The sequence below is a fragment of the Mustelus asterias genome, chromosome 23, assembly GCF_964213995.1.
Source record: "Mustelus asterias chromosome 23, sMusAst1.hap1.1, whole genome shotgun sequence".
In the NCBI taxonomy this organism is placed as follows: Eukaryota; Metazoa; Chordata; class Chondrichthyes; order Carcharhiniformes; family Triakidae; genus Mustelus; species Mustelus asterias.
The window spans coordinates 51,254,125-51,268,578 of record NC_135823.1 but is presented as its reverse complement, the minus strand read 5'-3'; the positions used below and the strand labels follow the sequence as shown (position 1 = coordinate 51,268,578).

General features: G+C 39.0%; 1 protein-coding gene across 1 annotated transcript in view; it reads left to right on the top strand.

Moving 5' to 3' along the window:
* The window catches only part of baiap2l1a (BAR/IMD domain containing adaptor protein 2 like 1a), a 128,490-nt gene that overhangs the window by 42,645 nt on the left and 71,391 nt on the right, over positions 1-14,454 (top strand). The window contains exons 4-6 of the mRNA XM_078240619.1: positions 6,869-6,930; positions 7,533-7,604; positions 9,487-9,624. Of these exons, the coding sequence (XP_078096745.1) occupies positions 6,869-6,930; positions 7,533-7,604; positions 9,487-9,624 (272 nt within the window). The remainder of the gene's footprint in view (positions 1-6,868; positions 6,931-7,532; positions 7,605-9,486; positions 9,625-14,454) is intronic.

Here is a 14,454-nt window from a genome sequence, read left to right as displayed (position 1 = left end):
CACTTTCTGAGTGAGTGCATACGCAACTGTCATCTGCATTTTGGAGCTCACTGACTGAAATTGGAATGATTTGCTTTTGGATTGAAGACTGGGTAAGTTGAACAGTTTCCCATCTGTTCTGTAAATTATCTCCAGGCCCATGAGTAATTTTATGTGAGGTGCAGTATTGCAGCGAGGAAGATAGAGAAGTGGGTTGGTGCAGTGACAGTCTTGTTTGACCCCAGTCTTCTCTGAGGTTGGGTCTATGTTGGTTCTGTGGATGAGAATCACGACTTGCATGTTAAAGTCAAGCAGGCAGAGGATGGTGACAAATTTCTGAGAACAACCACGTAGGACTTCGTAGTTGACAAGGCAAAGGCTTCAGTTAGGTTGTAAAAGGCCATGTACAACAATTGGTGCTGTCCCTTTGTATTTTTCTTGGATTTATCATGCAGTTGTGGTGCCTCTTGATGGGCAAAAGCTGCACTGTGACTCTGGAAGGGGCAATTGAGGAGGATCCTTGCAAAATGATCTTTCCTGTGGCACACAGCAGGGTATCATCAAACATGTTTCTCTTCTTGAATATTTTTATAGCACCTTTAACGTAGTAAAACATCCCAAGGTGCTTCACAGCACCTTCTTGAATCATTGCAGACCATTTGGTGTTGGTACAACTATAAAGCTGTTAGGAAAGGAGTTCCCAGGATTTTGACCTAGTGACAGTTAGAGATATTAGGTCAGGTGATAAAGTTTGACCAAAGGGAAGGTTTTAAGGTGTGCCTTAAAGAAGGAAAGCAAGGTATGGAGGCAGAGAGGTGTAGGGAGAGTATTCAAATGTAGACACAGCCTTCAGTGGTGGAGCAATTACATTTGACTAAAAAGGTCAGAATTAGCGGAGCACAGGTATCTTGGAGGATTATAGGACCAGATATGGGAAGGGGTGAGAACATGGAGGAATTCAAAAACAAGGATGAAAATTTAAAATATGTTGTTCAACTATTTGCCAGTGTAGGTCAGCAAGCACAGGTAATAGGCACACAGGACTTTCACTTTTTTTCATTTAGTAATATTGACGTTCAAATACAAAAGAGAATTTTTTTTCAATCCTGGATAAGACCTTTTGATGGCAACTTCTTTCAAATATTTATCAAAAGGTATCCTCATTTCAAATTTAAGTTAAAGCACATTTCCCAGGTGGTGATCGTTTATAGTTGGACCACTTTTATTGCATTATTAAGGTGGAGCGTAGGAATATGTTATTTGTTGGAACTTATAATATTTAGACATCAGAGAAAACCTACTTTTTCTCTCTCTCCTGATCATCTTTGTGTGATAGTATTAAATAATAGCGTTATTGTGATTCATTATTCCAGAGTATACTTTAACACCTAATTGGTGCCTTCCATTTTATCCCCCCAAAATATAAAATATTAAATATTGAAATCAATCTACTTGTTATTTGTAGGAATGACAAAGCAAGTAACCCAGCACAAGGTTTTTTAGTTAGCTTTGTGACTGGCTGGAAAGATTACTTGTGATGATTAACTTAATTGATATTTAAAGAGTTATCCTCTTCTTCCTCTTCCCTCTTCTTTCCCCCCCACACAAAAACGCTAATTTTTTACAAAATTATGGTATCGTGAAAGCAAATCCTAAACATTGACAGAAGCCAATCCCTCTGCTTGTCAACTGAGTGTTTTTGAATCACACCTTTTAGGAATGCAGTTACACAATGGGACTACTTTGAAACCATGAGTAGGAGTTTAAAATTTACAACTGTTTGTGTAGGGTGGTCTAAAACTATCATGTTAAAAAGTAATGACTTCAAAACATTGATAGTAATGACTTCAAAACTTCTGCTTATCTATAGATTATCTAACTGAAGAGGAAAATTTTCATTGTGAAAAGAATTATATTTTCTATTTAAGGATTTGTATTATTAAACAATGATCTTTATAACTTTATGCATCAACCCTCTTAACTGGCTTAGTCTTTTTCATTTTTTTGTTCTTTGGTGCAAATCTGACACATCAGAATCAATATGCATGCTCATTCAAATACTGAAACATTGGTGAAAATAGCAGCTGGTAAAACAATTAGGCACGCAGCTTCAGGCACTGCCACAAAACCCCACGCTGCTAATATTAGTGGCTCACTATAAACACTTCTGGTATAACATAAAGCTTTGTATTTTTACTTATAAATGCAGTTGTTTTTCTTTTTGACGACTAATTTCAGGAGTTCTAGAAAAAATTGTTTCTGAGAACGGTCAAACAAGAGATTAGCAATTTTATCAGCCATAGGCTAGTGGGTAGCGCACTCTCCTCTGAATCCGAAGATAGTAGATTTAAATCCAACCCAGAGATTTCAGCACAAACGTCTAGACTGACACACTCAGTGTCATACTGAGGGAGTGCTGCATTGTCAGAGAGGCAATCTTTTGGATAAGATGTTAAATCAAGAAATAGTCTGCCCTCTCTGGTGGGTGTAAAAGATTCCACACACTATTTCAAAGAAGATCAGGGGAATTATCCCATGTGTTCTGAACAATATTTAGCACTTAATCAACATCATTAAAAGCAGATTATCTCATTATTATCATATTGCTACTTATGGGAACATTCAGTGCACAAATTCATCTCCATATTCCTAAATTAGAGCAGTGACTATAATCCAGAAGTATTTTGTTCCCCGTAAAGCACTTTGCACTGATCTGAGATCATGAAAGGTCTAATTTATCTTTAAAAATAGAATACAATGCAGAATACAAAATATGCAATTAAAGTTACCCTTTAATATTCCTTCAGTGTTTAATAGCAGTGCCATAAATAATTGGAGAATTTCTGTTGTAATTGGCTGAGGCTGCTAAATACAATTGGGAAATGCTTATATTTTCCTAGTTCTTCCAATTCCTTTAGGCTGAAATGCAGATAACCTGTCCCTAAACATTTTTTTGTTCATAAATTGTTGAAATTGATGGTTTTGGATACCAATATTTTTAAATAGGTTAAGAAATACAGAAGGCAACATGTCGGCATGTTGGGCGGCACGGTAGCACAGTGGTTAGCACTGCTGCTTCACAGCTCCCCCGGGTTCAATTCCTGGCTCGGGTCACTGTCTGTGTGGAGTTTGCACATTCTCCTCGTGTCTGCGTGGGTTTCCTCTGGGTGCTCCGGTTTCCTCCCACAGTCCAAAGATGTGCGGGTTAGGTTGATTGGCCAGGTTAAAAATTGCCCCTTAGAGTCCTGGGATGCGTAGGTTAGAGGGATTAGCGGGTAAAATATGTGGGGGTGGGGCATGGGTGGGATTGTGGTCGGTGCAGACTTGATGGGCCGAATGGCCTCCTTCTGCACTGTAGGGTTTCTATGTTTCTATGTTATGTCGTGGCATTGGTACAAAATAAAAATTATAAGAAAATGTTTTACTGTCTAAAACAGGAAAAAAGATGTAGAAATAGTCAACAGGTTTTTTAAAAGGTCAATATTCTCCTCTGAATGGAGACAGGCCTTGCCTAACTTTGACTCACCACCAAAGGGAGGCATTGCACATATCTTAAAACTGTCTCATTGATTGCAGTAATAGTAGTGACGTTGGTGCACTTAACATTGAGTAAATACCAGGAGGGTGTGCCTGGAAACAAGAGCCTTTGTCTTGGCACATTACTGTGGAGATGGTAAAATTCACCTATTTTTAAAATCTAATTGAAAATTTGTATTTTTTCCCCTGGTAAGCATTAAGGGAATTTATTGAACAAATAATACTCCTTTTAGATTTTCCTTTCACCGTGATGTTGCATTAATCATTTATGAGTAATCATAGATGCGTACAATAGCTATGTTTCACTGTTGCTACATCCACTCACCTGACAACTTTTACCATTGGAGCTCCTGAGTTTTTGCTCAGTGGACAAACATTGATGTTTACGAAACAGTCCTGATTTGTTGCTAGGCAAATAGGGAAGATTGCATCAGGGAGTGTCTTGTGAACCTCTAACTTCTTGTATGCATGTGACATAATTCGCAGAAGATTGCAGCCTGGGGGAAAAAATCTTTAGCCATATTAATTCATACATTAATGAAATTGCTGTACAGTTTTGATGCTAAATACTTCACACTGCATATCGGGATGTTGAAATTTTCTCTTGTTAGTACATACAGGGAATGGCAAACTCTGGAGACTCGAGCTACCTTGGTGGAATTGCTTAGGTTTGCCTAAGCCTGGGAGTTATTCAAGATTCCAATTCCATAAGTAGATATCTTACAGGGTTGGTTTGTTCCATAATGTGAAGCTCTAGGGGCTAAATCAGAGAAAAGTATTTGTCCATGGTTCTTGCTACCTTGGAGGGCCTGATACCGGAGTATGGGGAGGCTGGATAAGTAGACTTCAGGAAAGAGCACTAGGTCTTTCTAGCCAACATCACAACTTCAGCACACACTACATTATCTATTTTAACTCACCCATGTTGAATAGAGGGAAGAGTTGGACTTTGCATGGAGATTGGGAAAATACATCTTCTGATGAACAGTGACAGATGACAAGTGAAGAACCCATACCTCTGCCACACTGTGTTAACTCACTTATTACAACTATGCAGCTTTTCCTTGATGTTTTTCTCTGCCTGGTTGATTCACTGTAACTACAAATCTTTAAAAAATATATATTTTTATTAAGTTTTTCCACTTCACTGAGGAGGCTTCAGGTCAATCCATATCTAACAACCTGCTTTGAAAGCTCTGCTTACATTTTGACAAATTTTACCAGAGCAGCTGAGACAATCCACAACACTCTGAACCAATCAACAACATTCTAAATATCCAGAACATTCTTAATCAATTTGTCCCATCTCCCAATGTTAATAAACTCCAGGACCCAGAACCATGTTTTCACCAAAAATAATCAGTTCTTAGGTCTTATCTGTCTGCTAAGTTTTGTTGAAATCTGTACTGGTTTTTAAGACATATTGTTTAGGCTGACTAAAAAACAGAAGCAAAAAAATTACCTTCGCTGATCTGTCCCTCTGAAATCCTGCATAACTTATCAATACATTTCAGTTTGGTAAAATGCCTGGAATTCTTGATTTTCACCACGGCCAGATTTGAATTCTTGAGTGAAGAGAAATTACTATGTGAAGCCAGTTCATCAATTGAGGCCAGATTATTTCTTTCCAACAACAGAGGTAAACTTTGCCTCAAACAAATTCCTTCAGGATCTGGCCATACTACTAAAGCTGTTACACAAACCCTCGGACAACGAATTGCAGCTAGTTGCAAATACATTTATGCCCTTTGCCCTATGTTTGCCTCAAGAGCCAAAGACAGGCTGCAACTGTACAGGACCTTGGTGAGACCGCATTTGGAATATTGCGTGCAGTTCTGGTCACCTCACTATAAGAAGGATGTGGAAGCGCTGGAAAGAGTGCAGAGGAGATTTACCAAGATGCTGCCTGGTTTGGAGTGTCGGTCTTATGAGGAAAGGTTGAGGGAGCTGGGGCTGTTCTCTCTGGAGCGGAGGAGATTGAGGGGAGACTTAATAGAGGTTTATAAAATGATGAAGGGGATAGATCGAGTGAACGTTCAAAGACTATTTCCTCGGGTGGATGGAGCTATCACAAGGGGGCATAACTATAGGGTTCATGGTGGGAGATATAGGAAGAATATCAGAGGTAGGTTCTTCACGCAGAGAGTGGTTGGGGTGTGGAATGGACTGCCTGCAGTGATAGTGGAGTCAGACACTTTAGGAACATTTAAGCAGTTATTGGATAGGCACATGGAGCACACCAGGATGGTAGGGAGTGGGATAGCTTGATCTTGGTTTCAGATGAAGGTCGGCACAACATCGTGGGCCGAAGGGCCTGTTCTGTGCTGTACTGTTCTATGTTCTATGTTCTATGTTCTAAAACCTCATTTAAAATGAAGCCTCTTGATTGGGACTACTCTTTCCAAATTGTGGCAATATTCTCAGATCATCATGTACACAATCGTTTGGATAGACTGGCAGAGCATTAATACTGGGCAGGATTTTATCTGCGGGCTTTTTTCTGAATCCCCTTGTTTGACTCAAATAAGGGTCAGAAGCCTACAACATGTGGGGAAATAGTCATTCAATGTGGTTTTCCCCTGAGCAGCTGGAGGGCAGACTCTTCCAATTAGGGACAGCAATCTGGCTGTCAAAGCTGGAGGGCCAATCAGAGACCTTTCAGTTGAAAGTAGCAGGCTGTGATGGAAGATAAGTGAGGGAGGATGTTTTCCAAAATGGAGATGCCTTAAATTAAAAATGGCTTTTTCACGCAGGCAGGCAATGGCTCTAAGCTTGTCGACCACTGGGAGGTCACCTTGAGCACAAAACCAGCATCCACTGCCTGTGGGAATCTGTAGACCAACTGGAAAATCCAAGTTGTCTTCCTTTAATTGGCATGAAGTGGTCCTTAATGAGGTGGATCAGCTGCCCATCACCAATCGTCCCCACCTCCAATTCTACCTCAGCAAAATAGCCTGGGGGCTGGAGGTAGCTAAGGTCAGTCAGCTGTGCTATTTTTGACACCTGTCTTCCCCAAAGGGCTTAAAAATCAAGCCTACAGGCTGAACCAGCATTTTCTGACAAGCTTGACTGCTCTGGTCAGTTCTTAATCTCAGCCAGACTAAGTATATAACCTGTAACTCCTTTCAAATGGGAAAGATAGATGCGGAGTGGCAAATGTGGATTGACTTTCTTAAGCAGTTCCTGGTAGTTGTTGTTGAATGATCCAGTTGATGGAGGCCAAGAAGTAACTATCTCTGCTTTCAACAACAATGATGGACTTGAAATTCAAGAACATTTACAATGGGGAATACTGTGTGCAAATGAAAAAAAAAAGCAGCTTCTTGAACTTAATTTTCAATTGTCCCCACAGGACAAGTCCTCATGGAGATTTCTGACGTACACAGGAAAATCAACATAGACATGGAAGATAATGTATGTATATATATTTTTAAAATTATTTTTGCAATCTTTGAAATAGTTTTAAATAGCTTTACTTTTGTCTTGCAATTGAAGCTTATCCTTCATGATTACTATACTTTTATAAGTTAAACTGCAATAGCCTGGTTCTGCTGCATGAAAATTCTCAGATCTGAGTTCTTGATCTCAGCAACTTAATTGTAGGTTATTTAGTTAACACAAGGCATTTGAAAAGTAAAAAATGATTAATCTAAGCCACTAATCGATCTTTTGTTGTCCAATTACAAAGTGATGTCAAAGGAACCCTTTGAACAGAGAATTCAGGGGCTCAAGAGAGCTCTAAACAGTGTAAGGGAATCAATTTGTTCTCTTCACCTATGGAACAGCTGCTCCAAACCAAACTGCTGAGAAATTGACATTCCTTCACGTTTTGCCCAGAACAGTTTGCGAATTTGCGTGAGTGTCACCTGCTGCCCAACCCATTGGGTGGAAAATCAATGGTAACTGGGTTTGAGAGAAGATTATATTAAGACATGTATTATTTTACGACTGTTAGTTCACTGTTCTCTTTATTGCAGATGTGGTTTCTCATTAAAACTTTTTTTTTCACCTTCAAGTTTAGGAAATTTCACAAAGATATCATAAGTGAATTGGAGAAAAAGACTGATCAAGATGTGAAATACATGAATGTAGGTATCTAATGTTTTCATTCTACAACTGTAACTTGTACAAAGTTATGATTACTGGCAATTGTCACTTCTGTTGCAAAGTACAAATGTAACCTTAATGCTTAAAAAAAAATCCTTCAACTTTCTCAAGTACTGAATATTCATTCAATATGTTTTTGATCTTGTGCCACCAAAAAGATATATCCTTTCTTCAATCTCACCCAACTATTTTTAGGTTTCAAATATTAATGGTGTGTCAACACATAATGTAAGCAAGCAGCAATTTTACAGATAATTCTAAAGTGACAGCAGTTATTTCCCTGAGCAAATAATTAACCACTTCAACAAGCCAATAACTGAAGAATCTGTTGGATAATAAATGTTCAAGCATGTTGGATAATAAAAGCTCAAGAATTCTTAACATAGAGGACAAGGCTGTCATAATATAGAAGCATATAAAATAGGAGCAGGCCATTTGGTCCTTCGAGCCTGCTCCGTTATTCAATATGATCATGGCTGATCTTCTAATTCAACACCACATTCTTATGCTCTAGCAATCTATCTATTTCCTTCTTAAATATATTCAGTGACTTGTTTTCCACAGCCTCCTGTGAGAAAGAATTCCACATGTTCACCATCTTCTGAGTGAAGAGTTTCTCCTCATTTTAGTCTCATATGGCCTACCCCGTATCCTGAAATATGATCTCTTGCTCTAAACATCCCTGCCAGAGGAAAGAACACCCAATAAAGCTTGGCAAAGCACATTTTACTTAATAGAAATATATCCAGCAGAAAATTTGTTGGCTTGATCAGCTAACATTATAGGACAAATGTGTTTGTCTATAATTTTGGATTTTAGGGGTTGGTTTTTCTTTGGATTTTAAGGTATTTGAACTTGCAAGAAGAACTGGGACAACAAAAAATGGAGGATTTCCTATAGCCCATATTCATCTCTTTTAACCCCAAAAAAATCAGCAATGACAACTTGTATCAAATAACATTTTTAACATAATAGAATACCCAAGACATTTCACAGAAGTTTCATAAAGTAGAATTTGATACTGAGATGCATAAAAAAAATTAGAGCAGATGATTGAAGCATGAACACAGTGGTAGGTTTTTAAGGAGTACTTTAAAGGCACAAAAAAAAGGTAGAGGGGCTTGGGGTGATATAAGGTGGGATTTTGCGGCTGTTCCCGCTGGTGGGAACTTCCAGTCCTGCTGACAGTGGCTTCCCAGCATAAGTTCCCTGGTGGTGGAGAGCGCAAGCAATGGGAAACCCTATTGATCAGAAGATCCTGCTGCTGGCTAATGGTGGGCTGCCTCTGCCACTGCAAAACATGCGTCAAGGTTTGAGGGGTGTCAGAAAATACTGCCTTCAGAGTTCCAGAGCTTCAAGACACGGCAGCTGAAGACACGGCTACCCTTGGTGGAGCAATTAAAATAGGGTAGGATCAAGAGGCAGAATTATAGGAGTGCAGATACCTGAGAGTTGTGGGACTGATGGGGGTTAAAAAGATAGGGAGATGCAAGACCATGGAGGGGCTTACAAACAAGGTTGTAAAATTCGAAATGGAGGCATTGGAAGTGAATGCAAATCCGTGAGGACAGACAGAGTGATAGATGAACTGGACTTACTGCAAGTTGTTATTTTAATATTGAAAAGGCAGAATAACAAAGACTAAGAATGCATAACGAAATAGCTATAAGATAGCTATGATGCTTATCTGAATTTCTGCATTTGTGAATTGAGCCAAAGTTAGGTTCCGAGGTTTGAATCCCTGTAAAGTCTTCAACCAAGCAGAATTCTCTGCTATTACTCTGCAAGATTGCCTACTGAACTGAAGTTTTTTGAGAGTCCAAAAAACTACAGATTAACACACTGATGAAATTTTGTTTGCAGGCAACTCTTAAAAAGTACCAAACAGAACATAGAACTAAATTGGATTCCCTTGAAAAGTCTCAAGCAGAACTCAAAAAGCTTCGAAGGAAAAGTCAAGGAACAAAAAATGCATACAAATATGAAAATAAAGAAATGGAGGTAGGTATTAGCTTATTATTCTGTGTAAACTGACAATTCCTATCCCATTGCTGTCATTTTTCTCTTTCAATATACAGAACTTAACCTGTTAATCCTTCTACAGTATGCCGATGGTTTGCTGGTGAGAGGTGTACTTCTTTGGCTCATAGCTAATACTTTTTTTTTACAGAATTGAGTGCTTCACTGAAAAATCTTTCACGTATGTTTATCTGAAAATCATGTGCAGTTCATATTTAGCATGGCCAATGATGTGAACATGTAAATTTGATTTCAGTGCTCTTGAGGTAAAGAAGCAAGGAGGTGGCCACTTGTTAAGAATCAGTGTGGGCATCAGCAAATGGCTGATCTACTATAATCTAAAACATGGGCTTGAATTTTTCAGATTGCGCAGGGCTCGCCCATGGCAGTCAGCGAGGCCGTGCCCACCCCACCATAAAATTGCTGCCGGCTCCCACTGGAGGGACCATACAATTCAGGCTGTGCAGTAAAACTAGCAGCATCTATATTTTTTTCAGAGATAGATATTAAAGAATATGCCAATATTTCTACTACACAGGAAGAAAAGGTGTTAATTTTGTATTGCAGTGGTACAGAGGAATCCTACTGACTATCATCTGTACTAATAACCTACTTTGACAATCAAAATCTACTTTCGGGAACCAGAAACTACACAATTACAATTGTTTATGGTAACTAATGCAGCTTGTTTGTCATGATCATTCAAGTGGCAACTCTTCTATGTTGAAGAACAGCTGTCTGATTTGTAACATTAAGTAAAATAATGGAAATATGAAATTATAAACCAATAATATTTGAAAATTCTGTGTTAAGGCAGCATCTGTAGAGAAGGGAAGATGCGGGTTAACATTTTGGATTGATGACCTTTTGTTAGAAACCTGATCAGACATGATCTCATTGAATGATGGGACATGCTTGAGTGGTTGAATGGCTGACACTGTTCCTATGTTCCATACACCTGAACGTCCACACTACCTTCCTCTCTACAGGTGCTATCTGACCTGCTGAGCATTTCCATCATTTTCTATTTTTGTTTGACTTGTAATATTGTTCATCTGCACAGTTCAGCCCTTAGAAGGGCAGTGCATTGTTGATGAGTTGTCAATTGTTCCCAAATGAGTATAACTACATCCAAAGGATGATTTCAGAGCTGCTTTTATATTATTAGTGGGTGATTTTACTGCCATACCTTGTGTATGATTCTGTCACAGTCAGTAACAACCCAAAATAAATGTAACAGAATTTACCAAATTTGGGTAAACGAGATCCCACCATTCACTTCAGCTAATTTGGTAAAATGTCAGGAACTACCAGCAAAAGCATCCCACTACTGATGTAAAGAGATTCCTAATGAGTGTGGCATTGGGAACTGCAGCTGAGTGCTTCCAATCACCTGGGGGAAAACATCTCATTGTTTCGCTCAAAGTAGAAGTTTTGAGATAAGAACAATGAATAAAGCAAAATACAAGTGCTAACATTGGCGAATGGAGGTTCAGCTCTGTTTCTTCAACATGCATGAGAGTGCTCAGCAATGCACCTCAACATAGCAGTACGTATCAGGGCTCATAGAAACAGCAGTACACATCAAGGATTTTGTGGTCTTATGTACTGATCAATTTGTCCTCGTAATCAGTTGAGTCATTAGATAAATTATTTAACAGAAATGCATTTTTTTATTGTATCGGTTGAGGTTAAGTACTTTCAGATGAAGGGCATTAATTGGATGGTTACCTGAGTACATATAAAGAGACACTTACTAACACACATGTTAAGTGGAGTCAGGTGATATATACGTGGTATGTTTCACTCTGGATAAATCTATCCCAAGAAAAGACAGGCTTTGGATTCTTCCTTCACCAGCTGGCAATCAGGAGTAGAACATGCACTGTAACTTTACTGGGCGGCACGGTGAACAGTGATTAGCACTGCTGCTTCACAGTGGTAGTGGGTCAGATCGCCAACATTGATGAGACAGAGTACTGGAATGAGATGGCGAATCTGGTGAACTGGTGCTACAACAATGATCTCTCTCTCAATGTCAACAAAACGAAGGAGATTGTCATCAACTTCAGGAAGCGTAGTGGAAAACCCTGTCTACATCAATGGGGACGAAATAGAAATGGTCGAAAGCTTCATGTTTTTGGGTGTCCAGGTCACCCACAAACCCCCCCCCCCCCCCCCAAGCCAACACTATAGTTAAGAAAGCCCACCAACGCCTCTACTTTCTCAGAAGACTAAGGAAATCTGGCATGTCAGCTACGATTCCCGCCAACTTTTACAGATGCACCATAGAAAGCATTATTTATGGTTGTATCACAGCTTGGCATGGCTCCTGCTCTGTCCAAGACTTCAAGAAACTACAAAAGGTCATAAATGTAGCCCAATCCATCACACAAACCAGCCTCCCATCAATTGACTCTGTCTATACTTCCCACTGCCTCGGCAAAGCAGCCAGCATAATTAAGCACCCCACGCACCTCTGACATTCTTTCTTCCACCTTCTTCCGTCAGGAAAAAGATACAAAAGTCTGAGGTCATGTACCAATCAAGTCAAGAACAGCTTCTTCCCTGCTGCCATCAGACTTATGAATGGACCTACCTACATTAAGTTGATCTTTTTCTACTCCCTAGCTATGATTGTAACAACAATCTGCACTCTCTCGTTTCCTTCTCTATGAACGGTATGATTTGTCTGTATAGCATGCAAGAAACAATATTTTTCACTGTATACTAATACATGTGGTGATAATAAATCAAATCAATTCCGGCCTCTGGTCACAGTCTATTTGGAGTTTGCACTTTCTCCCCATGTCTGCGTGGGTTTCTTCCGGGTGCTCCAGTTTCCTCCCACAGTCCAAAGATGTGCAGGTTAGGTGGATTGGCCGTGCTAAATTGACCCTAGTATCAGGGGATTAGCAGGGTAAATGTGTGGGGTTACAGGAATAGGGCCTGGGTGGGATGTAGTTTGTACAGACTCGATGGGCCGAATGGCCTCCTTCTGTATTGTAGGGATTCTATGGATTCCACGTAACCAGGCATATATATTGAGGAAATCAAATATGTTAAAGAGTAATTAAACTATTTTTTATAAATGTACTCTTTCTCCCTTGTTGGTAATTCCTTCCTATCCTCTGACATGCTTCAGCTAATCAACATGGTTCATAATCATGGTGTTCTATTTAAAGCGAATATTAAATCCCATGTCCTATTCCCCCTTCACAACATAGTCCACTTCAGTTCCTACTTCAGGCACTCCTTTGCTGAAAACATCATTGATTTATTACCTCCAACCTCAACAAATGTTCTCACTGGGGATTTCGTACCATCCATAAACTGCAACTCAAATATCTGCTCCATGTATTCAATCCTACCCAAAGATCCAGTTGACCATCTCAGCCACGTCTTCACTGACCGACACAGGTTCCCTGCATCCTACATGTTAGATTTAAAGTTTTTCTTGTTCTTTATGAAGTGACTCGGAGTATTTCTTTAAATTTAAAGTCATATATACATTCAAGTTCTTGTTGGTTTCTTGCTGATTTCCATCAGTTGCAGCTTGCTTATCTTTTATTTTCAAAACTACCCCATCCAGTTTATGTTGTTTTCAAAAAAATCCTTCTGGTTTCCTTCAGTTAGGGAGGGACTTTGGCTTCCTCCATTATCATGGTGCTATTGGTATTTTATGTCTGTGTTTCAACCATCATTTCAACCACCTTCAAAACCTTGTCTTTTGCACTGATGTGCTGGGCTCCTCAATCATTGAGGATGGGGGATATTTGTGAAGCCTCCTCCATCTGTCTGTTGTCTAATTGTCCACCACCAGTCACAACTGGATGTGGCAGGACCGCAAAGCTTACATCTGATCTGCTTATTGTGAGATCATTGAGCTCTGTCTATTGCTTGCTGCTTCTGCTGTTTGGCATGCAAGTAGTCCTGTGTTGTAGTTTCATCAGGTTGACGAGTATTTTTATTACTTTGCTGTCACACATTACATATAAATAGATTTTGCACCTGTATATTTGCTTAAACGTGTACCAAGTAACCAATGATTAAAAAACATACACACGCTGCCCTTTTTGTCTTGCCATTTTGCCAGCAAACAAATGCACAAAAAAGGTTAAAGTATATATGCTGTGCAAGCAATTTGACTACACTGTTTATTATTCATTTTTTATTTGCTAACCAGAAATAAAATTAGCCACATTTGAATTCCCAAACAGCCACTGGTGGCCAATTTATTGGACAACATTGTTCTCTGCTCAGCTGATAGGAGTTGTGCTTGTGGTCAATTAATATAAAGAAGTTTCTATGTGATTTCCATCCTGTGCGGTTGTGCTAAACATAACTTCCAGCAAGATAAATGGTTTCTAACTATATTTGAATGATAGAAGGAATTAATGTGTCAGTAATTTGTAGTTAATAATGAAATACATTACTTTGAAATGCTTGTGCTTACTATAGTTGAGCTTGGATTTACTTCATACACAAAATGTGAGTTAAGGACTTGTATTCTGAGAGCTGCTTGAGACTTGTCTTTTAACACTTTTCAAGTAGAACTTTCCTTCACAATTAATTGGACTTTATTCCTTGACTGCAGTTTGTTCAGAATGATATATCTTTCAGACTGTACTAAGTCATGATAATTGAAACTGTAAATTTGAACCCATACTGTTTAGGTTGTTGAAGAGATTTCCTTGATTTATTACCTTTTCTTTTTTCAGAAGTGTAGATACTGTTTCACATGCCAGTTGCTGTTGAAGTCATTTTTTTCTGTGTGTTTTTTTCCTTTGTTCATTAATATAAAAGATGTGA